Source organism: Plectropomus leopardus, chromosome 18 (assembly GCF_026936395.1).
Source record: "Plectropomus leopardus strain MGB_pleo_1.0 chromosome 18, ASM2693639v1, whole genome shotgun sequence".
Classification (NCBI taxonomy): domain Eukaryota; kingdom Metazoa; phylum Chordata; class Actinopteri; order Perciformes; family Serranidae; genus Plectropomus; species Plectropomus leopardus.
In genome coordinates this window covers 30,007,679-30,035,389 of record NC_142193.1, presented here as the reverse complement: position 1 = coordinate 30,035,389, position 27,711 = coordinate 30,007,679, and the positions used below count along the sequence as shown (strand labels likewise).

General features: G+C 38.9%; 1 protein-coding gene across 1 annotated transcript in view; it reads right to left on the bottom strand.

Annotated features, from left to right (window-relative positions):
- The window catches only part of usp43b (ubiquitin specific peptidase 43b), a 96,161-nt gene that overhangs the window by 5,814 nt on the left and 62,636 nt on the right, over positions 1-27,711 (bottom strand). Inside the window, exons 7-13 of the mRNA XM_042504290.2 lie at positions 22,924-23,086; positions 18,187-18,298; positions 9,285-9,388; positions 6,342-6,419; positions 5,253-5,382; positions 1,360-1,702; positions 175-333 (exon numbers count right to left, since the gene is read on the bottom strand). Of these exons, the coding sequence (XP_042360224.2) occupies positions 175-333; positions 1,360-1,702; positions 5,253-5,382; positions 6,342-6,419; positions 9,285-9,388; positions 18,187-18,298; positions 22,924-23,086 (1,089 nt within the window). The remainder of the gene's footprint in view (positions 1-174; positions 334-1,359; positions 1,703-5,252; positions 5,383-6,341; positions 6,420-9,284; positions 9,389-18,186; positions 18,299-22,923; positions 23,087-27,711) is intronic.

Genomic DNA, 27,711 nt, shown 5'->3' with positions numbered 1-27,711 from the left:
ACAGAGTGAAAAATAACAGTCCAGACTATAAATAATGAGTGTGTTGGATGTGAAAATGATACTCCCACATCCCGTCCATTATTTCTGTGATTTCTCAAAAGGATGTGAAGCGGATTCCACCTGATTGTTCTCGATATAGTAATTAGCCGTGACGGCGGATTTGAAAGGACTAACCGGTGACGGAGGAGCTGGCAGACCAGGGAGGGATGGTGTTTCTTCTCTGGTAGAAGAGGATGTAGGCGCCACGTGTGCACACCTCCGCCTCCGGCACCGGCTCCGCGCTGCTGTCATCGTAACTGTACCACTGCCCGTCCACGGAGTTCCTACAGAAGGCTGCGGACACGACGGAAAAGAAATAAACTGCATGCAACGCTGGATTAATTACAGAAAGTTAACCCTTTGAAATCTGGGCAATGAAGGCAGTGAGCAACAAAAAAAGAAATGACCCAAAAATTAAATTATTAGTATAAAGTACAAGAAAAATACCTGAATTTTTTTTTAAAAAAAGAAGAAAAACAACAAAATGACACAAAATAAAACACTAAAAAGCAATACAAATAGTTGAACTATTGAAAAAGTGCTTAAAATATGAAAATAATTCTGTAACATAATTTCAAATATTTAATTATTATATTATATTATTATATATTAAGTAAAAAAAGATTTTCTTGAGCTTTTTTTTTTAAAAAGTCACTCATTGCCTTTTTTCCCATTTTTTCTTTGAAAACAGTTGAGTCGCTAAAGTTTCCAGTTATTAAACACTTGTGGAAGGCGTCTGAAACCAACACAAGGAAAGTGATATGGCTCCAGATGTCAAAGGGTTAAAACACCTCTGGTTCATGTCGATGTTGCAAGCAGACATGTAAAAACATTTTTTTTCTATGAAATAAATCTTCAGATGGCAAATAAAGCAAACTAAGTAAAGCAAAAATATATAAACATGTAAAGTAAATATAAGTCAACCTTTGAATCTTGAGCAACTTGTCAAGAAATTTGTGAGAAATTAGTAATTATTTAACAGATTATGCCTTTGTTTTTTTCTTTTTTGAATTTTCCCTTTTTTTGCTTGGGTTTTATTTACATATTTTTTGCTCATTTTTAGGTAATATTCTTGTACTTTTTAATTTTAATTTCTTGCTAATTTCTTAGAATTTCTTCTTAAGTTGTTCATCTTGTTATGTTTTTGAAAGAAATAAAGCCAAATTGCCCAGGTTTCAAAAGGTAAAACTGTTTTTTATTTTCATTGTTTTTTCATTGTTGTTACTAAACAGCACTTTTTTTTACTTTTTTAAAGGGGCCAATTAAATAAAATTATAATTATTATTTCGGGCATGTCCTCAGAGTGTGTGTTATTCAGACCTGTGTAATGTCCGCCGTGCATGCCTCCGTGGTGGTTACACACAGCATACAGATCGTACAGGAAGTCTGGAGGGGCCAGGTCAGGTCGTCGGGGTTGTTTCCAGCCGGGCTGCAGAGGGGGCTGATGGGCGCCGTGGTTACGGTTCACCATGTGCGGCGTCATGTCCAGGCCCGCCAGGGGGAAATGCACGAAGGTGGTGAGCTTGTTCCTGCGCTCTCCCACCTGCCTGAAGCGCTTCAGGTGGAGGATGAGGATGTCCGGGAGCGTCCACAGGCTCATCTTCACCATGCCCTGCTGCAGCTGCTTACAGTGGGGACACTTCCAGGCGTCATCGGGGGCAAGCTGGAGGAGACAAGGAGGACATGAAAACACGCAGTGCAGATTTGTTTCTGCCTGCTTATCAACTTTACGGAGCCTCAAAAAGCCTTTTCCACTCTGCCTTATTCAAACAAGTCTGAGCCTCCTTTGAGTTTATCATTTCATTCATTATCATATTCTTGGAAATGACGTATGATTGAACCTTGGAAATTCACAGCCCTAATCAGCTTCACTTGAAACAGGAAGCAATTTGAAGCTGTTGCCATGGATACTACTTTTATTCACTTTTCCTGCCTGCCTGTGATTTCCTTCTTGAGTACTCTGCAGCGATGAGTTGTTGCATTCAGCAAGGTGACTCATTTAGAGTTTTTCACCGCTGTTGGTCACGGCCATTTCTCTGCACAGAGTTCACTTTTTTTGAAAGTTAAAGTATCACCAAAACTCTGACGGACACCTGTTAAATTCAGCAACTCTGAATCTGTGCAGGATGAAAAAGATTCTCGGTCGCTGCTTAAAAACTGAATAAAATAACACTTAGAGACTGTTTGGCACATTTTACGCGCTTTTCATTCTTCATTTTTTGATCATTTTGGCAAGATTGTGAATATTTGTTTAATCAGTGAATTTCCAGCTCAGCTCCTACAATAAGTCTAAAATACACTGTGGAAACTAAATAGTTACATTCAGACTGTTAAGGTCAAAAAATGCTCCATTGAAACCCATTTCCATTAGACGCACTGACAAAATCACTGACATACCTCCGACTGTGATAACAAAAAACTGATTTTTTTCTCTCATTTAAAAACATAGTGGCATCAATGGCTAAAAGTCTGAAAATTAATGAATATTTGATGTTTCTGATTAGGACATATGTTGGAGAAATAAATACAAATAAAAAAAAAGTTAAAGTTAATACTTTTATAAAGTTAATAAAAGTAGAAACTCATATTAATACACAATAGAAGATTTTTCTTAAAGCTTGATCCCGAAAAGCTCATTTTGTGTGCAGAGCTGTATGAGTGAGAGTTTTTGACAATGCACAAAATATTATGTAAAAAATAAAATAAAATAAAATGAACATGTTTAAAAACCAATATTGGTGCCAATGATTGACATATCCCAGCCTGTGATGATTAAAAATAGCATGTAGTATACTGAATTTTTGTGAGTGTGTTTTTTTTAATCTAAAAACATATTGGCATCATGACAAAAACCTGGCATTTAAAGGGTTAAAATTCTGAAAATGAATGAATATTTGATACCTATGATTAGGACTGATGTTTGTTAAAAAATGAAGTCAGTGAAAGTAGAAAATCATTTTAATGTGCACATTTTTTTAAAGCTTGATTTTGAAAAGTGCATTTTGTAAAATTAAAGTGGGTCCAAAGGGGTTAAAGATACTTCATAGTCAGTATTGATACATACTGTATTTATCTGTCGTTTGTGTGTTTTTTATTTTATTTATTTATTTTTTATGACATTGTGTTGAAGCGTTGAATTTCTTTTTCTCGGCGTGTTACCTCAGAGGTGTCAGGTATGAACGGTAAGTGAGATATAAACCCAAAATCCAAAATCCAGTCCAAACATATTTTTAAAGCACATTTAAAAAACAACAAGCGCTGTATAAACCAAAAGAAAGCAAAAAATAAAAAATAAAACAACACGGACAATGGAAAAAAAACCCCCCAAAACCCAACAAAAATACAAAACAGACGACATAAATTATGCAGCAACAACACAAAGACCAGCGTCAAACACAAAAGGACGATAATAATAAAAGCTGCTCACAGTGAGATAAACGCCAGAGAATAAAAACTCGTTTTAAGATGGTTTTTAAAAACAGGCAGCGTTTGGAGAGGCAAATCGATCCAGACGTTGGGGGCTTTAACATATATTATATGGTATTTTATGGTTTATACTCATTCTTTGTATTTAAATTTTGCTTATTTTTCTGTGTTGTTCTTGTTGTTGTTTCTTCAGTCAAACTGTTGAGCACTTTGAATTGCATTCGATTTGTTTAAAAGGTCCCCCCAATTTAGGTGTCGGTTATGAATACGGGCAATTAAAGGCAATTAAAGGCAACTAAAGGCAACTAAAGGCGGCCTGAGCAGCTAATCTGTGCTGATTAGACTGAAATGTTGATATCAGTTGGCCCATTATAGTAAAACTGGCAAACGTGGACAGCAAACCTGTGGCTGCAGCGCCACTGGGTGGTGACAGCAGGTAACAACAGCAGCCAAACCACCAAAACACAACTGAGTGAACTCTATTTCTACTCTCTTTTTATGCTTATTTTATTAATAATGTCAGTGGATTATATTTTACTTTCCATTTTATGTTAAATTTTTATCTGTATTTTATCGTATTTTAATCTTATCATCAAGTAGATTTTTATCAATTTGAAGATGTATTCTACGTATTCTACTCTGATTTTATTTTTAAATGCAGGTTTTATTATGTCTTCTGGTCTTTTATGTGTTTTGATGTTGTGCATTAAGAGCGACTGAGGAGGATCCGTCTTCCAGGATGGACAGATGTGCAACAGATGTCGTTATAACATTTTTTTTACACAGGAAAGAGATTAAGTGATGCACAGCAGCAACTATAGTAACAATAACATAACATACAAAAAAGAACAAAATTATAAATTTAACTTATGATAGCATGTAATATTACATGCAAATATTGCAGTATTGTGATAGTGAAGGTATGAGCAATAATAATAATGGCAGTCGTAGTTGGACCAAAGAAAATAAACAGAAACTTTGCTGCACCGTCGCAATTAAGCAACAAAAGTATGAAACAGTTTTGACTGCAGCAGTGAGACAAATGGACAGTTTGACATGACAACTGTTGGTGTTGAATAAGTAACACTCCACATGCGGACGAGAGCCTCCTAAAACCTGTCCGAGCTCTACGGCTCAGCCTGAAACACTGCGGACACACGCAACTTTTAAAAGCTGTTGTATAAACTGATTTTACCACGTACACGAAGCTCCTGTTGTCTTATCTATTGTCCACGTCTGTACGGACAAAATAAAAAATAAAGAAATGTGTCAATAAATAAATGAAATGCCAATATTTATTTATTTTCCCATTTAATTTATCAATGTATTTATTTTCATATTTATTTGCTTATTTATTTATGTATTTTTTATACTTTGCATATACATTTTCCTATCTATTTCACTTTTACATCATATTTATTCATTTTTAAATGTATTTAAAAGGAAGTTTGGCATGAGATGAGACCTATGTGCAAAGTTTGGTTTATTTTTATGCATGGGAAATTAGATTTTCTTGAAATAATAATAATAATAATAATAATAATAATAATTGAGGAAAGTAAAAGCTGGCGGCAGCTTCACTGACCAGCCCCTAAAAACGATTGTTTTCATTGGTCACTGAGACAAAAACATGGAAAAATAGAGTCCAGGTTAAAAAAACACAGAGGTTACCCTTAAACACGGCTTCAGGTGGGGTGGATGTGGACTCCGGAGGCTCCGTTTTGGGGCACACGGCTCTTACGGAGCCACTGATTTTTGCATTTATCAAAGAATAACAAAGTGACTACCTGTTCCTCTTTGGTGTAGAGATGGAAACACTCGTCTAAGGTGCAGCTGTACTGCTGGACGTGCTGCTGCTGCTGATTCCTCACGCTGTCTGCGTCCTTCACCACCTCCTCCTGAATGTTACCGAACAGGCTGCAGCGCAGGACACGAAGACACGGTCAAACAAAACGTGCACGCAGTGGACTTATGTCACTTTTATAAAACCAAATACCATAAATGATACCCGGCCAGCCAATTATTTTGTTCTAAAAAACGTTCTGAGAATGGTACAATGCGACCAATGCAATGTTTTAGAAACATTTAAAATAAATAAATACATAAATAAAATAAGTTTTCTTTTAGATGCCAAATCGTCAGTTTGGGATCATTCTCTGCAAACATAAATAAATTAGGTGTTTAGTTGTTAAAACATTGATTTAAATTTTATTTTCATATAAATAAATATTCTGTAATCTCAGGCCTCGATAACATGTTTGAATGTTGCTTTGAAAATGTTCTTCCTTTGTTCTCATGTAACGTTGTGAGAACGTTTTTTTTTGTTTTTTTTATTAAATAAAAGAACATCTCCATCTCTCAACATCACCAAATATCCTCAAAATGTTGCAGTTAAAACGTTACGTCACAGGGACGTTATTTAAAACAATAAACATCCTTAAAAACATTATTTTAACTTTAGATTAAAATGTTTTCTTTAAAACATTACTACAACTTGCAGGTAACGTTCGCCAATGTTTTGATTCTGTGCTCCCACTCGATGATTTTTTGGTTAACATATCACTTTAAATTACATTTTTATTTAAATAAATGTTCTGTAGTCTCAGGTCTTAATAACATGTTCTGAATGTACCTTTTTAAATGTTCCTCCTTTGTTCTCATGTAACGTTGTGAGAACGTTTTTTTATAAAGTACATTCTCTGAACTGTCAACATCACCAAACATCCTCAACAATAAACATCCTTAAAAACGTTGTTTAAACATTACATTAAAAGGTTTTACTTAAAACATCATTGCAACTTGTCGCTAACGTTTTGGGAACGTTTTGGGAACGTTCCCTGTTAGCTGAGCAGCTGGAAGCGAAAAAACGTACTGACCAGTCTTTGACTCGGTGCTCCCACTCGATGATGAGCTTGACGTGCGGCGGTCCTCCTGAGCAGCAGAGCTTCAGAGCTCTGAGACACAGAGAGGTCAAAGGTCATCAGAGAACGCAGCATTTCTTACGACTGCTCTAACTTTACCTGTTTTAACATGTTTTCTGAAGCTTACAGTAAATTTACTGCATCAACACCCTAATTAGAGTACTTTGGGTGCACCTGTACTGATGCTTTTTGACCACTAGGTGTCAGTATTACCGCGGCGCTGAACGAAACAGTATGTAATGAATGAGTGTGTAAGTGTGTGTGTTGGGGATTTAGCTGTGGATGTTTGCAGTAAACATTGTATTATAAGCTGGAGAATAATGTAAAGGTGAAAAACAGCCTTTGTTTTTGTCATAGCACTCATAATGAGACACTTCCCACAATTCACAGCTGACCGTGCGTCACAACATGATCACAAAATACAGCGTTCACACACATTTTTACCAATAAATTCATGACTTTGAAAATTTCAAAGACAGAAAATTCTCTGAAATCAACACGCCATATCATTTATTTTTCATTTGCTTTTTAAAAATATATATTATTCAAAAAAACAACAGCAATAATTTCAATATAGGAATAGAACTGAATATTTAAATAGAATTTACTGTTTATTATTTATGAGTGCAAAAGGGGGAGGCATGTCAAAATATTTTTTCAATTTTCTTTTCTTTTTTTTTTTTTTTTAAAAAAAGCTTATATTTTTAAAGTGAGCATAATTTAAAAAAAACATAACATAATAAGAAAGAATGTCATGTTTAATCATAATCACTCCAACAATATTTACAAAATAACATTTATTAAAAACATCAAGAAGCCCAGAATAGTTGATAGAATAACACATTTTATTATTTTATCACAATAACGAAGCTATTCGCTACGATGCTGATAATTAGTCATGTGACTCGTGTATTTATCACGCCTGTGATTTCACGGTGAAGTTCTTCAGTGCGCGGGGGTCGACTTTGTTAAAGTGAAGTGAAAAAATATCATTAAATCTCTGCAAGAACGATGCAAAATGTAAAAATGTATTGATTTGTTTAACGGGTCTAAACTGGATTATGATGAATTACATCTATCAGAATTATTATTAACTATAATCCTAAAAAAGATGCCAGTGAGTGACCCGTGATTATTAAGTGTTATGATGCTCACACAGGTCATTATAAAATGCTCTATAATGTTTAGTCCTTATTACTATAAATATGTTTTTCTGCGTCACAGACGTTGGCGTCATAGAAAGTGTTTCCAAACACTCGGCTGGTGTGTTCTTGGACTGTTAGTTGTGGATTTTAGGACAGAGAATATTTCAGTTATTAGAGCTCAAACACTTTTATTAACCTGCACCGGAGAGGTTATGTTTTTCTTCTGTTTGTTTATCTGTCAGCAGGATTACAGAGAAACACTAGCGGCCTGATTTTCACCAACACTGGTGGCAGGATGTGAAACGAGCCAAAGAATGAGCCACTAAATTATGGAGCTGGGATGAAACACTTTTTTTTCCTTTTTTTAGCATTGTGAGACGGAGCTTTGGCCGTGGCGAAGGTCTGCGCTCTCTCAGTGCCCTTTAGTTACTTTGGTCTCCAGGAAACAGTGAGCTGCACATTTGAGTTTCAAAAGATTTAAAAGCATTTGCCTCCATCAGCACCATTCAGCCACTGAGCGAACTGTTCTTAGCCGCCACACAAATGGAAGTACTTTCAAGAGCTCGCCAAACGCCGCTCTGACAGCGAAACACCTCTGCAGGCGAGAACCATCAGACCGGCGTTTGTGAGAAGGAATTAAACGTCTGCACATTTCAGTCAATTATGTAAAATCAGGTCTAATGATGAGAATTAAAAGAGGATAAAATAATTAAAACTGGCTTCAGATCATCAGTGTAGTCCAGGAATACTGAACTTGCTTTGCTTGGGGGCCCCTTCTGAAAAATGACGGGAGGCCAGGGGCCAATCACAGCAGACCCATACATGTTTCCAGGATTTTAGGACATTTCGAGAATTTTAGGATGTTTCTAGGATTTTAGGACATTTCTAGGATTTTAGTTTGTTTCTATGATTTTAGGACATTTCAATGACTTTAGGACGTTTCTATGATTTTAGGATGTTTCTGGGATTTTAGGAGATTTTTAGGATTTTAGGTTGTTTCTAGGATTTTAGTTTGTTTCTATGATTTTAGGACGTTTCTATGATTTTAGGATGTTTTTAGGATTTTAGGATGTTTCTGGGATTTTAGGATGTTTCTGGGATTTTAGGAGATTTCTAGGATTTTCGGTTGTTTCTAGGATTTTAGTTTGTTTCTATGATTTTAGGACGTTTCTATGATTTTAGGATGTTTCTGGGATTTTAGGACATTTCCTGGATTTTAGAGCATTTCTAGAACTTAAGGTCGTTTCTAGGATTTTAGGACATTTCTAGGATTTCAGTTTTTAGCCCAGAAGCTTCAGAAAAGGATTCAGGCCTCAGCAGGGAGATCAATCAACACCTCAGAAACTGTGATTTTCGAACGCTAAGAAAAGTTAATAAATAAAAACCTTATGTGCACTGAGCACATCCAGAACAGCAACTCTGAAAAAAGAAACCGATCGCCGTGCAAAATGTCAGTACGTAAACATAACTATTATGAGTTTACGTTTGCTTGATATCTAAGTGTTAAGTCTACTTGAACTTTGACTGTATTTACTTCATGTTGTGAAGTTATTGCAACTATCTGTGCAGGGAGCTCTGGTGAAAAATAAAACACGTCCAGAACAGCAGGACGTGTTCGAATGTGTTTGGAGACCGTAAGAGCTCAATGCTGATCAGCTGAGAGTGTGTGTGTGTGTGTGTGTGTGTGTGTGTGTGTGTGTGTGTGTGTGTGTGTGTGTGTGTGTGTGTGTGTGTGTGTGTGAGACTCCCTCACCTGTCGACAGCGGGGTGGTAGAGCGGCCGTCCGTCCTGAGGAGACAGGTAGCTGTAAAACGCCGACCCTCCCACCACGCGGATGTTAAACAGCACTCTGGTGTTCTGGAAGAGAGGCACAACAAAAACACTTTAAAGCCGTCGGGGTGCGTTCATGCTTTACATAACGAGACCATAAACAACAACACATAAACTGTGTTAAAGTCGGGCTGAAGCAACACAAAGGCAGAGGAGAACAAATGTGCCATCATGAAATATAGGCCGAGACCTGCACCTGACGTTTTGAGCTCACAGCAGCTCAGCGTGGATCAACACGTAGCGCCTCAACACCGAGTTCAGCGTTTAAAGTCATGTTTGCATTCATTATTTTACTGGCACAAAAATATTAATAAACCTGTAGATTATCTCTCTCACTCCCAACCGGACTGTGAAAGTCCAGCTGAGAAGAAAAAGAACAAATATGATCCTAATATCTTTCTGTCCTGCTTTTGAAGCCCGCTTATATTACTCTGAGATCTGCTTAGATTGGAGGCGCTTTAGGAGCGAAAGGAGCGCTTTGCAGAAATGAAATTGATTTTCTCTTGTTCCAGTGAAACTCGGTGCGTAGCTGCCGGCCGAGCTCAAACACAAACACCCACTCTGAGTCCTGTGAGGAGAGCTGCATCCAGCAGGATCTGTCTGACGACAAGGAGCGCGCCGTCGAGAAGAGCTCATTCCTGGAAAATATCGATATGCTGGACACATGAACCCTCAGGGAGAGTTATACAATACTTACAGTACTACAGTACTACAGTACTACACTAAAGTCTGAGGACCTCACTGTTGGAACAATTTACCAAATTATATTAGAAACTAGCATGAATTCATTCAAAAAACAAACTATATCACTAAAATTTGGTTTATTGGTTAATGGTTTCATCAGTAGTGTGCGGACACTAACGTGCATGCAGCCTGTTGCAGTCGCTCCTGCTCATTTTCTTACTTTTTTGTACTTTTAGCTATTTTATTTTATAGTATTTGCTCTATTTTTTAACTCCCCAGTTCCCCCCCTGGGGATCAATAAAGTATTTCTGATTCTGATTATTGCAGCAAAGGTTGTCTTAAGGAACTGGAGAAATATAAAAACCCAGATACTGAACAGTGGCTGTCGGATATATTGGGGATGAAATTTAAATTCAATCTGTTTAATAATACAGTGAGATACCCACAGAGCTGCATAATGCTTTTTTCATCAACTGTATTTAAGAAACTAATACTTGGATACTGGAAATCCAAATATCCTCCAACACTGCACAAAAAAAGGAAACATGTTATTATTTGAACATCGAAAAAAAAAAATGAAAAGAACAAAGTCACTCAGTCTGAAACTATACGGGGACATTTATTACACAAACATTTGACCTAAAAGTTGCACCAGCGCTCGGCTTGAGAGTTTTGGTTTTTATGTGTCTTACATTGTTTTTTCCTGGAAAAAAAAGCTACAAAAGGTAAGTTATGAGGTCAGAATCTGAAGTAATGTTTGTGTGTGTGTGTGTGTGTGTGTGTGTGTGTGTGTGTGTGAAATGAACCTGTTGTAGTTATGTGTTTTTTTGTGTTTGTATGTGCGTATGGTTATTGTTTATGAATGGAAGCCAATTAACCGTTTCAGATTTGAGCAAAGTGACTTCATTTCTTTCAAAAAACACGGGAAGAAGGCTTTGAGAAACTTGATTGGGAAATGGCCCAAAAATTAGTAGGAAATCAGTAAAAAAGTTACAAGAAAATTACCAAAAATAAGCAAAAGAAAAAATAACGTAAAAAAACAACAAGAAAAGAACAAAACATCCTTAAGAAAGCACCGAATGTAAAAAGAAAAGAAAAAAAAATCTATCTAACATCTAATATTCACCCAGTATTTTTGTCACCTTTAACTATTTTTTTTTTGGCAATTTGCAAGATATTTCTTGCAAAGTTGTGCATTGCATTTTCCGCTCATGTTTTTCAAAGAAATCGAACCTTATTTTCTGAAGTGTCAGAGGTTTAAATGCTTGTGAAAGGCGTCTGAAAGTAGCACAAAACTGATGTCGCTCCGGGTTTTAAAGGCTTAGGTTGTATAAATGTGCTCAATCAAGAGATAATGTGCAAATTTTTCACCATCGACCAATCAATGGGATGAAGAGTAGGTATAATTTCAGTTTTTCTTTGGTTGACCAAACCCCCACAATCACTTGAAGTACTGCAGCAGTCAGTACTTATGGCAATAACTACTTCATGTAGTGACAAATTACATTTTTTCTCTCTGAGTACACACGCAGAGGCGTGTAACTAACGCTATATTATCTTCTCCTCAGCGTTTCGGCATCATGTGTTTGTGGACACCGCAGGCGTCAGTCTTCCCTGCCGTGCTTCCTGTCGGCGCCGTGTGTTGCTTTTCCAGAGAATTCATCACCTTTCTCGCGTGTTCACTTTCAATCTGCTGCACGGAAAAAAACTGGCATCCTAGATGACAAGTGTAAACCCCAAAAACACGTTTTCTTTTCATTACAGACTTGCTCGGGCATAGTGTGAGTTCCAGTGACAGGCTTGTGTGTGCATGTGAGGACCACCCAAAGAGTCCTACCAACTTCTCAGGAATAGTTTCTTCCCCCTAAACATGTTTGAAAAACCAGGGGAGAACTCCTCGTCTTTTATTTACAAATGTACTCGCCGCTTCACCGTGAGGATTCACCGCGTCTACGCGTTAGATATTGAATTGACCGTGTGCTAACCTTTTCTCCAAACGCTGATTTTCCAATCACAGCTCCACGAGAAAAGGCCTGTCAAGCTTTGAATCTGTGCACATACTGAAGCTGTGCGCCTGCAGGGCTCAGTGAGAACACTTTAAAGAGTTTGGTTGGTGGTTTCTTTTTTAACCCTCTCTGAAACCAATAACGCACGAAAAAAGCGTAAAGAATGGATTAAACGGGTCGTTCCTGCGTCGCCCGAGGCCTCGTCTAGCCTCCTGTTGAGTTTTCAACATGTGTCTCTTATTGTAAACCAACAGTGTAACGCATTTTGTGGGCTGTCTACGCAGTTTGAATTGCAAAGAAATGAACAGAGATGATTTGTAAAAGTACACAGTGCCACATCGCTGTCAGCTGATTCATTATCAACAAAATCTGGTTCGAATTGCTTCACTTTGTCAAACTTAAAAACTGCTTTCACATGCAAAATAATGGAATTGTATAAGTGATAAAAAATGTGATTAATCACAATTAACTATTGAAATTTTGCGAGCAATCGTGATTAAAAATGACAGAATATAAACCATTTGAAATGTCTTCTTCCTGTGTTGTATTAAGATGATACTGAGCTGGGGAACATGTCCCAGAAACATAGATTTCCTCCTGATTTAAGTGTGTTTGTCTGCTGTAATTTAAATGAGAGTGTAAACATGTCTGGCTAACTAGTTTACTAACTGCAGTACAAACTGAGTGTTACTTCAGAGGCTTTTTATACCACATTAACTCATAAAATCAGAAATTACATTGAAAAAACACCAGTATTTTCCCACCACGTTGAACCGGGTCCTTTTTTTGTTACTTTATCGGAGCTCAGGCTAAAATTAGCAGCTCTGTCTCGCTCTTTATTGGATTTAGGGAAATTTACGATGAATTTGCACATCAATATTTTTTTTGAACTCTTGTTTTTGTCATAAAAAATATAATGCTCTAAAATAATGGCCAGTTGTTAAGGTTCAGATAAAATTACAGCTAAATTTTGTGTATGTGTGAACATGTTTATTTGCCCCTGTGAGGCAGAGGAGGAGGAACATGTGAGAGTAACGCCGTGAACACATTAATGGTTGTGTGTGAAAGATGACAAGTGAGAGTGAGGAGGAAAACGAGCAAGCGAGCCTCTGAGATCTGCTCTGTGCACAGTCACCGCTGTCAGCGTGACTGCTGCGAGGAGGAGGAGGAGGAGGAGGAGGAGGAGGAGGAGAAAAACTGTGAAAATTCATCTCAGCATCCTGTCGGAGGAGTGCAGGAGCGTGAGGGCTCCGCGGACACCGAGGGGACACTCAACCTCTGCAGTGTTTCCCCATGAGAAAATCCTGCCCGACCAAGGTTAATCACTTTTTGTGCTCGGCGAGGAATGTTTGCAGCTTTGTTTGTGCCTGACAAGGCAAAAAGATCTGCAATTACAGCGCATGCAAACAGCACAGTGTTTCATTATGTTGTGGGTCTCTCTCTGTGTGTGTGTGTGTCTATAGAGTGTGTGGAGGTATGTCGCAGTGTGTGGGACGGTGGGGCCTTTCTGTGAGGCGCGCACTCTGTTATCTCCATTACCAAAGTGCTGCGTCTCGATAGTTTACAGTGAGTAGAGGCATCGCTTTAGGGTCTGTAATCCAGCCTGGCTTTAAACGTCATGTGGGTCTGTCTCACGGTGATGAGCTCGTCCAAATATCACTGCTTTACCAGTGTTAGATCCTCATGATACTGCGCTCTCCTCAAAAACATTTAAAGTCTGTTATGATTTTCAGTCGATTTCTTATTCAGTGTTACAATAAAAGATATTAAACATGACCAAAGTTTCAAAAATGTTTCTTTCGAAAACACAAGGAAGGCAATGAGCAGCAAAAGAAGAAATTATCCCTCAGAAAAAAGACAAAGAAATTGTTTTTAAAAAAAACCAAAAAAAGGGAAAGTAAAAAACAAATGCAGAAATTACTAGAAATTTTTTTTTAAAAAACAATAATGCTGAAAAAAAATCCATATAGATAATTATGAAAAAGAAACTTAAAAAATAACAATAACTCTTGAAAAAAATCCATAATAATAATAATAATAATAATAATAATAATAATAATAATAATAATAATAATAATTTATATATATAATTTTCTTTTGCTTATTTATAGATAATTTTCTTCTAACTTTTTTTTTCTACAAACTAATTTCTTACTCATTTTTGGGCCAGTTCTTGTGAAGTTGCACATTGTCTTAGAATTACTGGAATGATATTTTAAAATTTTTTTACTGAAAAATATGTATACATTTTCTTTTTCAGTATTCAGCACTCTTTTGAAACATTTTCGTATTTGTTTTTGTTTTCACTTTTCTTTTTTTGATTTTTTTTTCTCAGATTTAATTTCTGTGCAACTTTTTACTAATTTCTTGCTAATTTTTAGGCCATGTCTTGTTAAGCTGCTCATTGCCTTCTCCTAATGTTTTTGTAATAAATCATAAATAAATCATGTTTCAGAGGGTTAAAGCATAAAATATGTACTAACAGAAGCCTTAGATGCATGTATGAACCTGAAAGTAATTAAAATAGATATTTTTTTAACACGGTTTGATGTCAAGTCTGTATTCTCTGCAGAGGAATTTATCACTTTCGGCTGTGTATTATTTGCTGTACTTGTTTCTTGCGCTGCACATCACTCTGACTGAATCTCATATTAAATCCAAACAGTTCGAGAAAGATGTCATCTTTTTCGAAGTTTGCACCAGAAGTTTTCGAGGAGCTCATGTGTGAGAAAGCTGTTACTATAAGACCTGTGAGCGTGCAGCCATCAGTGCACTGTAGCGAACTATATTGCTAGGTGTGCTTTAGTGAGCTTCACGCCGGGCAGCTGCTGTTAAAACGAAGATGTCAAGAGATGTCAGCGGCAGGAAAAATGGCTGTCAGAGAGGCAGTGTTTTTTTGTTTTTGAATTGCAAAGCTAAAATTAGACAGAAGCGGAAACTCGCGAGTGTAATTCACTGATGCAAGAAAACTACAGATTCTGTTGAGATGAAAGATTTAGAGCAAACAGCTGCTCTGAGCAGTGCTCCTTTCTTGGCAGAGGTAGGCTCCAGCGAGCTGATTATACTGTATGAGCCTGGTTTTAATTAAATGGCTGACGGGAGGGGGGCACAAAGGAGAATACAGATCTCCGACAGAGTTACTGAAAGTGTTGCACCTGACTCTTCTCCGCCTCTCTCTCTCTGCTGGCACGGCTCAAAGAGTAATATGCAGCAAGCTGGTCAACAATTTCCTCGTGCAGGCCCGTGCTCTTTGTGGCTCCTCTCTGCAGCTGTGTGTCGGCGGGCTGCAGAGAAATGTGTTTGGCTACATGGCTAACAGCAAGCTACTGCACACAATCACATGACGAGCACGCACTACAAGCGAGTGAGTGAGTAGAAACAAGCAAGAAAATGGGCTCTTTGGCTTGAGTGGAGTAAATAATTGATTTGACAGTGACATACAGCAGGGTGCATCCAAACAAGCTGCACTGTTTGCATTTCTATTACTACGTCCCGTGTTTTACACCGGCAGCGGCGACGTAAACAAGATAACCACGCTGCTTTTCAGTCGTGCATGGACGACTCAGCCAATCAGGTCTCATTAGCACACGCTGCCCTACAGCCTGTCGCAGCAATATATATGCAAATATATTATAATGTATATTGAGAATTAAATCAGCGTGATACCTTACATAAACAAGAATATTAAGAAAATACCACTGTAATTCTTTGGCTGCATAAATTAAAGGTTTAACAACATACATGATGGAATAATGTAGCAAATGATGGGAATTTTGAGACTTTCTTGACTTGCAAAATTAAGCAACAGCACCCTTTGCTGCATGTCATCCCCTCTCTCTCTCCCTGTCACGCTTAAGCTGTCCTGTCAATACAGGCAAAAAGGCCAAAATAATCTCCAAAAAAAGAAAAGAAAAGAAAAGAAAGAAATTAGTAAGGAGTTACAAGAAAATTACTTGAAAAAGGGGAAAAATAAAAATAAAAAAACCCAAAAACAGAAGAAAATGATCTGACAAAAATGCAGAAAATTAAAAAAATACATTTATTATTATTTTTTTTTTCCTGTGACATAGTTTGAATCATACAATTATAATGATTATAAATGTAGTTGTCTGGACATTTTTCCTTGGTTTTGATAATTTTCTGATAATTTCATCTTATATTATGATTTAATCTTATATTATTTCATATTTAATCTTATGTGATTTCTTATATTATATTTCCTATATTTATTAAATATTATCTAATATTATTTCTTATATTATTTTTATTGCATTTATTCTTATATTTTCTAAAACCTTTTTCATTTCAGTTTACAATAAAAAAAAACATTGGTTACTTTGTTCCTAGTAGCTATCATTTACTTTTAGTAGTTACACATTTTAGTATTTGCATCAATCAGCTGCAGCAAACGAGCAAACTTTGAACTCTAAAGCATGCCTGGAGAGAATATTAACATTGATAATGCTTTTTTATGACCCGAGTTGCTGACTTGACGTCATAAACGCATAAACATGGTGGCAAAAGTCAATGTTTGGTTAATGGTGAGAAAGTTTTTTATTAATTTACGTACTAAATATCAAATTTTGATCAGATGTAAAGTGTCATATGGTATAAATGTCAACTGCTGTCCATGCAGAGTGACCTAGATTATATATAAAAATATATGCAAATATATATATATAAATAAAAATACAAATAAAGTGGAAACAGCTATCAGCCTCTTGTTTAAACGCTCTTAGAGATTAAAATCAACCCTTCTTCTTTGTAGCTTCCATGTTGTTCCCACTTTACGACCCCAAAGCACACGAACACAATAAAGTCGGAAGAACGACTTTCAAACTGCTGCAACAGTAAACATCGCAGCAGACGTACACTTTTGGGATGTTCCTCTCTACGCAATGAGCAAATAAATCCGTTTTGTTTTTGTTTAAACTGGAAGTTGGACGCGTAATCTGTAAGGACGTTTTTTTTCATAAAATATGTAAAAACGAGGTGCAGCTAACTCGACTCTGCTCTGGTGTGCCGGTGGATGCAGTGAGTAGAAACCAATTCCTCTCTGCCTCCAGCTGGCGTTTAAGCTCTCCCACCTGTACCACACAGTGCCACTGTGTGGGCATGCTTTCCCATGTCCTGAGCCAATAAACCTGTCTTGGAACAGGTGCGCCAGCCGGCACGGCAGGAGGGACCCGTGTCCCCTCTCTGCCTTCAGCCAGTGCGCCAAACAAGCTCGCCCACGCTACACGGTTATTAAATATACGTTTTACAAGCATCACAGAACAATTTCCGATGACTTATTACACAGCGGCGCAGTGTGACTTCAGTCCAGGGGTTTGCTGATTGTGATGCAGGAAATAAAAAATGGAATAAATAATAATTACAATAAATTTTCCCACTCTAGCTGGCTGCTGCAGAATGAAACTATCATATAAACACGATTGTCTGTATCCCACTGCATCAACTCGCAGTTCCCTCCAGATGTGTTTCATATCAGTATTTGAAGTTTGTATGTGAGTTAGTGAATGACTTTCCTTAAAGGTCCAGTGTGTAGGATTTAGGGGGATATATTGGCAGAAATTAAATATAATAAGTTTTTAAATTTTATTTATTATTATCAATATTAATTATTATTACCGATAATAATACTACTAATAATAACAATAATAATAATAATTATTAGTATTATTATAATAATTATTATTATTACCTTTCATACATAAAATGGAAATTTAAAGTGCTTTACATGAGAGAGTGCTAAAAATTAAAACCTACCAGTATACAGAAAAATAAATATTTATAATCATAAAAATAAAATAAAATAATTATACAGCACATGGATACTATGGAAACACTGTTCATTCAGTGTTCTTACCAGTTTTAATAACCAGGTCAGTTTGTTTTTTATCAGAAGAAACCTTTGCGGATGATTCGGCTGCCGGTAAAAACCTGCTGATGGATAAACACCTGCGGAAATCTAACCAGATGTTTCAGCTGGTCGCAGTCTGCAATCTCAGTGCTAGATGTCACTAAATCCTCCTAAATCTTACACACTGTACCTTTAATAACAATAAAAATGAGTAATTTCCTCACATTATCCCATTATTATTATTATTATTGTTGTTATTATGTGTCCAGTACCTGCGCCTGAGCTCCATTGATCATCAGGTAATAAAGCTTGCTGAGGATGCTCTGCTGCAGCTGGTCCCAGGAAATAGACCGATCCTCCCTCATCAGGAACGGAGGTCCAAACCTGAAACAGAAAACAGAGAAAGTTTAAAACGACAGCTCACAGCTACATTCGCCCTGGCCGGCTCTGCTCGTCCTATTGTAACGTAAATAATAATTTATTAACATTATCAGCTTTCGAGCAGAATTCTCATTACAGCGTATCTATGGACGGACACAGAGAGATAACGAGGAGAGAAAATAGATGATGAGGAGAGGGACAACCATCCCTCGGAGACGATAGATCACATGACACATTCACCATAATACCCATTTAATTGAGAGCAGCCTTCCATTGTGTGCTTGAGATTTATTAGTGTGAGACCATGTGAGCATGCATGTGCATAAAGAGGCCAACAAAGACACACGGGCACATACACATGATGACGGGATGCTAATATACCGCATTAATCAGCAGGAATAGAAGGAGAATAAATGAAAAGTGATCCGTAAAAAGCACTATTTCAACCTTTATATTATTTTTTTTTAAGATGTGGGAACAAAACTGCAGAAATCAAACACATCCTCCATTAAACAACTTTCCCATTACATCATGCATGGATACCGCGGAGATCGTCAGAGTAATTGAGGTTGGATTACTGTTCAGGATGGGAACCATTAACATTCTGTGGCGGCTGCAGCGACCACGACCCCGGATGAGACAACATACACAGCAAAACTGGAGGGAAAATGACTTAAAGTACAATTAATTCGGTTGGAAACTGCTGTGGAGAAAGACACAAAAACAATGCCATTCTTCTGCTGGGTGGTTTGGTTTGAGGCAAATGGACTTAGTGTCCTAAATTCAAAAGGACTTTAACATTTTGTCAGCAGCTCTCTGGCTCCTTATTCTCACAGTCGATGGTTTAACCTAAACCTTAAATGTGAAGTAAGAACACTTATTTTCGCTCTGAAAGAGACTTTTGATGGGATCAAACAGAAAAATCTATTATCGACTTGTGATCACCTCAGACTGTATACAATAATGGATGTAACCAGCATGACAGTTTTGAGCTCTTGAGTTGATGGATGTATAAAAATAACTGGATACAGAATGGAGAAGGCGCCCTATTCATTGTATGTATGAAGCCAAAAAGTTTAACGATGGACCCATATAGAGAGCGCAACACAATTCCGGTTTAGCACTCTGCTAACTTGAACTGGAATAAAACAATTCAATCGTGTGGCTCTTGAAATGTTATCGGATCAAAATTGTAATTTTCACCGTTTGGCCAGAATTGGTTTCGAGAATTAGTGCACTTCTTGGAGATTTGCTTGAGTTTGATATTTTGCTGTCACCATCCTGTTTATCTGGGAATTAGAGGTGACCGGATTTGAACGAGACGGCTAAATTCCACCGGGTCCGTCAACTCTGCGTTACATGTTTCTCCTGTGAGCGGAGAGGGAGGGAGTCCTGGCGGGCGCCAAGCGGACCGCTTGTGGTTCCACTGGGGGCGGGGCTCCCAGGGGGCACAGTGGCTCTGAGATCCGTCGCTGCCAGAGATCACTGGGCTGCTGATCCGCAAGTTGACCTTCTAGTGCCTGGTAAGAGAAGTTGCTCGGGATTTCGGGACCGGAAATCCACCGGGCGTGCCTCAGAGCGTCTCAGCTGCACCGTAGATGCACCTTGCCGCTCTGCTCCGCGAAAAACCAAAAACTCGCCGAGTCTGTTTTGCCAAAACAAAACGCCTTGCATGGACTCGGGATCAGGTGCTGCATCTTTGCCCAAAAATTGATCTCTCTGACATACTTCTACTGCCTTCTGATGCTTGTTGTCATGTTTCATGTTTTTATCGTTTATTGTAGGTAGTTTCGTTCTTTAAATGTAAGTTACCATTTGTGATGGACTGTTTGTGTCATGTCCTGTGGACTGTTTTTTATTAGGACTACGGATGAAATTCCAACATATTTACACTGATGCTTATTGCTGATATGTTGATTAATGTGCACTGTCCTAACTCAATAAACTGAATAAATTAAATTAATTTTTTATGTCTGTCAGTCTGTGGAAACTGGGAAAACTGAATTGTGCTTCTGGGATAAATAATCTGAAACTGAATTAAATAAAATTTCATCCCTGTACCGTTGTCATGAATGTTGAATTTAGCTATAGAGATCACAACCTTTTTATAAACCGGGCTGTAAACATGTTTATTTCTGCTGTAAAGTCATGCTTTTTAACATGGGGGTCTGATGGGATGGACTTGCGCTGTGGTCCAGCCTCTAGTGGCCATTAGAGGAACTGCAGTTTTTGGCTTTTCCACATTGGCTTCATTTTTCAGCCTCTGAGGTTGCTGCTCGGTGATCTATTTTTATTTTCCACCTGCCTCCACAGACATGAGAATCAGATGTAACACAAGTAAAATATCATGAGTTTGAACTGTTAACTTTCACAAGGATTAATGCAGAAACAGCGAACATTTAGATTTCACACATTTCATGTGAAACTCCTTTTAAATCCTTTCTGCTGCTATCTGTTGGTTTCACAGTTTCCACAGATCAAGGAAAACTGAGAGCTTTCACACCTAGCTGACTCTCAGAAATGTACCTGCGATGCTATTCTGCAGAGAGCGAGGGACAAGTATGTGACTCCAATGTCATTTTCTTGGCGCAGACGAGTCCTCCAGCTGTCATCTGATGAGAGGGAGATAGGTGGGTGGTTTGATCAACGAGGGCGAGGCGTTTGAAGGAGAAAGTGAGAAGCGGATGGGATTGGACTTTCCCACAGAAGCGCTGGTGAGCTCGCCTATATTGATCCCCCTGGACTCTGTCAGGGAGACGGATGTCTGATCTCTGTGTCGTGCCAGATGTCAGATTCCCCGGTTGTTTGGTCTGAAACTCATCTCACAGTGAGATGTGAGTCCTTTCAATAACAGCGAGCTAACGTGACCTTGAGGTGCTTTACCAGAGCAAGGACAGATAGATATAATGTGGACTGAGCTACACACAGACACAGAGCTCTCGTCTGCTGAAATCAACAACAAACTAAATGACAGATTAAATCAAAACTGAGAGGATAAGAATTTACATTTTACTAAGAGTTTCAGTTTGGCCTCATGTCCTTAAAAAACCTTTAAAATGCTTTGTCCTCTGCCTCTTTCCTGTCATTTTTAATCAGTGTTGTCTATATTTAGATTCTCAATATTTTTGGGCAACATCAAATAAAACGTGGGCATTGAAACATTATGTAGCTTTTCCAAATTAAAAACGGCAGTTTCAAAGTCAGTGTAATGTAACTAACTTTCAGCAGAGCTGAGTCTGTGCAGCACGTTCTCACTCCCAACTCGTCAAAACCGGCTGTTTATTCGTGGACTGTTTGTCTGTCCATGTCTCTGTCCTCGGTCCTGACGACTGTGTTGCTATAATGCATAAAATCTGTGGTTGTTGGTGGATTTAACTCATAATTTGCTGGTTAGGTGGAGCAGATTTGGATGAGTGAAACTGAAATGTGGTGTCTTTTATAAATAGGATGCTGTTTGGGTCATATCTTCATGCATGACTAAGGCCCGTTTCACACAGCACGCGTCAGCAGTGCGTGACGGCAGCCTCGCCGAACTGCAGCGTGTTTCCTGCTTGTGGTGTTCACACATGCGGTGTTGTTGCAATGTCGCTGCCTGCTGTTATGAATATTGTATTTCCACATTCATAAGCACAAATTCCACTAATTTAGTAAGTCCTGCAAGCTCCTGCATTGCTGACAACATGGTCCTGCAAATGTTTCAAAATAAAATGTGTCAGCAACTAATAGGATTCTGTGCACGGAGACGCTGTCTGAGGGCTTTTATTTTGATACAGAAGCAGCGAAGTTTGATTCAAACAGGTAGCTTTGTATTTTCTCATCTCTGCGACGGAGAGAGACTTTTAAACCGCAGTAAAAAGTGGTATAGAGTTAACATAACTATCAAACACCATCCTCACTGTCTACTTCTGCTGACAAACGTGCATGTCGCGTAAAAAATCAGCAAACCACCGTTTCTCTAGATGTGCTGCAGCTGACATGCAGCTGAAATGCGCTGGACAAATACTGCTCAGGCAGGCAGTGTGCACGCTCTAACATGGGCGCCGAAATAAAAAACAACAGGTTCGAGGCTGCTCACGCACTGCTGACGCGTGCTGTGTGAATCAGGCCTAAGGACAACGTCACAGCTCTTATTTAACATCTCGTAATAGTTGTATAATTGCAATATTACAGGAAAAGGAGTACTTAAACTCCATTTGAGCATGTCAGTGATGCCGTTGCGCTGAGGTCTGAAAGCGTCACACCCTCTCTTGTAATATTGCTTAATTAAAAAATGATAAGCCAATCAAGTCTTTATCTTCATATCTCTATCTTAATCTTTGTCAAAAGATAAACACTTTCTTTAGCTTGTGCCTCTGATTCACAGTTCACATAACAGCCACGGTGTCACTACTATCTTCCCTTTAGCACCTTCAATGTTTGTTATTAACCGCCCTTTGGCCTCAAATTACTTTTGCACAAGCGTCAACAGGACAAAGCAAGCTGAGTATCCGTGCTGTACAGATCCTGAGTGCCACTGTTATTAGACCCTCATGCACATCGCTGCACCATGAGGAGAAACCCAAACATGCCTGGTTACGGTTGCTAAGCTATGATCGCGAGTTTCATAAAGGGTCACTTGATATAATTACCTAACAGCCTGCTGGCCGCTCCCTGCAGCGTTGCACACCAACAGCAGAATCTTTACAGGGACGCCGTGGTTGAGGAACTCTGATGACAGCGTCCCGGACGAAGGTAACCTCTGACCCTCGGGGCCGGTGGAGTACGGAGACGATGGGAGGCTGTGATGGTAACCTGCCAGAGGAGGAAGCACACAAAAGAGGCGGTGTGAGAATTAACTGGAAAGAGACACTAAAATGAGTCATATGAGGAGGAGAGAGAGAAGAGATAAAAGTTATTTTTTAACAAAGATTAGAATCGCAGTTTCGTGATAAATCCTGCTGATACTGATCACACTGCAATTTCACATTCTTCTGGTAAACGGCTTACTTTGGGAGATTTTACACTGATAGCTGACAGCGTAAAGTACATGACATTTCACATTTTCTCCTTGAAACTGGCTTAATGTCCTGAAAATGTGACCGTTAAAGTTAACACCTCTGACAAGGAGCGAGGAGGAGAATTGAGATACATAAAGTGGCGAGACAGCAGCTTTCTATTTGGGGAACAGTGATTCAGAGGGGAGAACAGATGGACCAATGGCTGCCTGCACCCTCAGCAGGAGGTATTATCTGATGCAGCTTCTGCTCCACATCCCGTCCTGGTGGGGTGCCAAGTAGCACCACTTCTCTCCCGTTTCCCCCCCGACTCTATCGACACAGAGGAGTGTGACTGACTGAGCGAGAAGATTATGAGATCCTCGTGAAATGTGACGTCAGCAGAGCTCCTCGCACAGCTGACAACCTCTGCGCTGAACGCAGCACATCGGCCTCTCACAAGTTCACGGTGATTAATCACGTGGCGAATTAGACTCGCAGACACAGATGAGAAGGTATTGATTGACCGAGGTGGCTGCGCCTTCTCCAAAACGTTTCATTAAACACTGCTGTTTACACCTGACGCCTGATACATCACTGACAAAGCAAATGTCACTGCTGAGCGTCCTGTTACTGAGAGAAGAGAGGCGTCTGTCTCTGCCGGCTCATCCCTCCTCTTACGGAAATAATTGGGGTGTGGCGACGTTAAAGGGAGGGTTCCCTTTTTTGAAGTTTGTATGGATTACTTATGCACAGACGGTTTATTTCCACTGTAGACAGGAATCGGCACGCCCCCAGTTTGGAGAAACGAAGTCCGACATGGATGCTGAGCTGCTGTGGAGGGGTCTGCCACAAAACGAATTCTAGCCACCTAAAAAAATATCAACGTTTTTTTAAATGTTTGCTAGATTAAGTGTATTTTTTTACTGCTTTACCTTAATGTCTGCCTGTGACTTTCAGTGGGAAAATGAAGCCTTTTTTTTGCCTTCTTCATAGCCAAACTCCACTGAGAAAAACAGTGATTCAACACAGGAGCTGCTAAAGTCGGCTGCACCAACTGATCTTAAATAAGCCTGGTCCCTACTGCTAAGTCGGTCTTTGTTGAGACTAGTTTTTAGAAAAAACTTTACATACGTTGCACCGACCAAACTTAAGCTGAGTCTTAATTACGACCAGCCTTGATGCACATTCACATTAATGCTCAGGCTGTTGCTGAGGTGTTGCTAGGACACATTGATATTCTCCAGCTGTCGCGCTTTTATGTAACTTTCTCATTTGTAAGCAACTTTTTAATTTGCTTTTTTGGAGGAAAAAAACAGACATCAACATTTGACGATTAATGGAACTGCACAGGAGAGGTGTGTCTGCGTTTGATTGCTGGTATTGAAAAATAAGGATCACACAAGCATCTGAACGGACCAAAGTGACATTTGCCTTCAAGTTTATTATCTTGAGTGATAATGGACATCAGCAATGCACTTCTCAGTTTTGCAAGGAATCCATCCTGGGTTGCTGTTCAACTTTGTGGCTCTTGATTTTTAGAGACAGTTCAGTTTCTGACTTTACGCCTGCTCCTGACTAGACACAGGATTTACGCATAATCTTACTGAGAAGAAGGCTTAAGCCTAGATGGTGCAACCAGCGTCACTTTGAGGTTAAACTTTAGATGGCAAGTTACTGCTGGTGCAACTGCTCTACCACTGCCTTGAACAGATATTTCAAAGTTTTATTGTGTGACTTTGGTGTCTAAAAGCTTTAGAAGGTAGAAGGTTGATTTATTGGTCATTTTTAAAACCAGGTTTAAAAAACTAAATTACTTTTGTCCTTGATTTGTGTTGTATTTGAAAGTTGAAAGATGAGTTGATTAAAATCAGCAACTACTATGAAAATTCCATCCAGGTGCTTGCTGACGTTGCTGCTGGTGGCATCATTCAATTCCTGCAGTGCACTTTTTGAATTTGCATCCGTCTTGTGTCCAAATGGCTCCTACAAGGTCAGTCCATCCAGCGCAACAGCTTGATCTGGGATGTTAGGGGTTAACCATGTCCTGGTGAAGATGTGTGCAGAGCAGTCTCTGATCTCCCGTTGCTGAATGAGCCTTAATTGCATCTCATCCACTTTATTCTCTTGCGACCGGACATTAACCAGAAGAAGTCTTGGTAGAGGAACAGCTCTCGGTCAGCCTCGCCCTGATGCCGGCTCTCCTCCCTCTCTTTGTCTAGTGCTTTTGGTAAATTACTGTTTTTGTCAATGGAGTCTGGTGACTTTGACAAGAGCAAAGATGGAGTTTTTAACTGCTTTCCCATCAGAACGGGCTGTCTGATGGAAGGTAAAGCAGTATGCAGCTTGCACTTAAACTGATTGATTATTTTTCGTTTGTTTGTTTTTAAATTGGGACTCTTTTAAAGTGGCTAAAATAAGTTTTGTTGCTGACGCCTCCACAGCAGTGCGTTGCTTAGCTTTTGTGCCAAAGTCTGCTTCTCCAAACTGGGGGAATGCTGACTGACATCTAATGTATATAATATACTGACTATGTATAATTACTTTAAAAAATTCCTTTAAGCAGTGTTCTGTATGACTGTTTCCAAACTAATCACAGTCTCTGTATAAACCACTGCAGCTTTAACAGTAACCCTCTGATTGCAGCGTCTTGACCCTGAAAATGAGCGTAATGATGAGTATGCACAGCTTTTCATTTATTAATGTCGCGCTAATGAAGCCAAAGATAAAACACGCTTTAATCGCGTTCTGTAATTTACATGAGCAGCGACCTCTGACAGCTATGGGAATGATTTATGGGCAAAAATCTGCTTTTAAATGGCTGGCGAAACGTGTTCATGAAACAGCAGTAAAATGCAGAGGTCACCTCCCGGCTTGTCCCGCCAAGATTTATACAGGGACTCTGGGGAGGAGACCTGCCTCTCATCGCTTATTAAATCATTTTTTTATAGCTCACTGTCAAAAACTGGACTGTTTCTACTTTTTTTTTGTCAAGGCTACCATCACTGCTCTCCGTTTTATTTTTTACCTTGTTTACAGGATGAATAATGGTGTGAAATGTGTGTGCGTGCTTTAACACTGTTGGATAATTCCCATAGCTGTACTGAAAATGGCACTTCCAGCACAACACATAAGTACGTGAAAATGCACACACACTTACAAACACCACAACAAAAGCTCACTTTGTTTAACCTACATACCTGCTGATCCAAATCTCTTATTACCAAAAAGCCTCACACTAATTCTGGGAAACCGCAGGAAGCCTGTGAACTCATCGTTCCCGTACACTCTGAGGCTTCTTTAGTCAAACAAACACACAGAAAGATGAGCCAGACTAAACACAGACAGATGATGTGAAAGCCCATAATTAAACACCTCTGCCCCTAAAGGGATCCACTCTGCCCACAGCTAAAACACCCTCACCGCCCAAACCCATTAGCTCTCTGCACAGTCATATTCAAGGTCTGAACAAAGAAGCACACGTTATCTGACTTGAAGCTTATTTTGACTGTCTAAATCATAGACTTAAAAAAATAATAGATGCAGCCACTTTGGTGTCACCCATTGGTTTGTGGTCTCCCGTCTTTTGCTTTTCTGATTTCTGCACGAGGAAAGCTTCAAAAACATCAACTGTCTTTACGATGGTTATGTTGGACCTGCTTTTCAAGCCCGTTCGCATTCCAAACTCTTAAAATAGCGCCTCTTTATCAGTGCTTTCGATGTCAACTGGCCATGCTAAGAGGCAAATGTTGCACCTGAGACGTTGCCGAATGGCTGCAGTGTTATTACATGCCTGCAGACAGCCAGAAGGCACCTGCCACATTTAATCGATATGTGCACGGGCAGCGTCACTTAAGACTGGACGGATGTGGCAGATTGAACCTGCCGTATGAATCGTGGCAGGACGGCGTCGTGTTGAAATGCTGGCATTTTGGCTGTTGCCATGTTGGCGTTTTGGTGCGACCATATTTGGACGAGAGGGTGGAGGTAACCCTAATGCTAACTGCTAGCCTGGTTACACAGTGTATTTACAGCTTAACTGTGATAATGTTAATGCTAATTTTTGCTACTGAAAAACTCGGTGAAAGCATTAAAACAATATGTACTTACAAGAAAAATATGACAATCCAACTGTCAACTTTTTGAAGGCCACCAAAATGTTAAAATTTACTTTCATAAACTGAAAACTGACTGAAAGAGTGAAAGCTATGGCAACATCTTCAGTAGGGATGCACAATAATCGGTTGTTGGTACTGATACTGTTGGTATCAGTATATATGTATATATATATATATATATATATATATATATATATATATACACACACATACATACAAAAACATTTTTGATGTAATTTCTGTTTCTTTTGGTCATTTTGTGTGTCTTTGTGGTTGTTTTGCCCCTCTTTTTGGGTTATTTTGTGTCTCTTTGCAGTTTATTTGC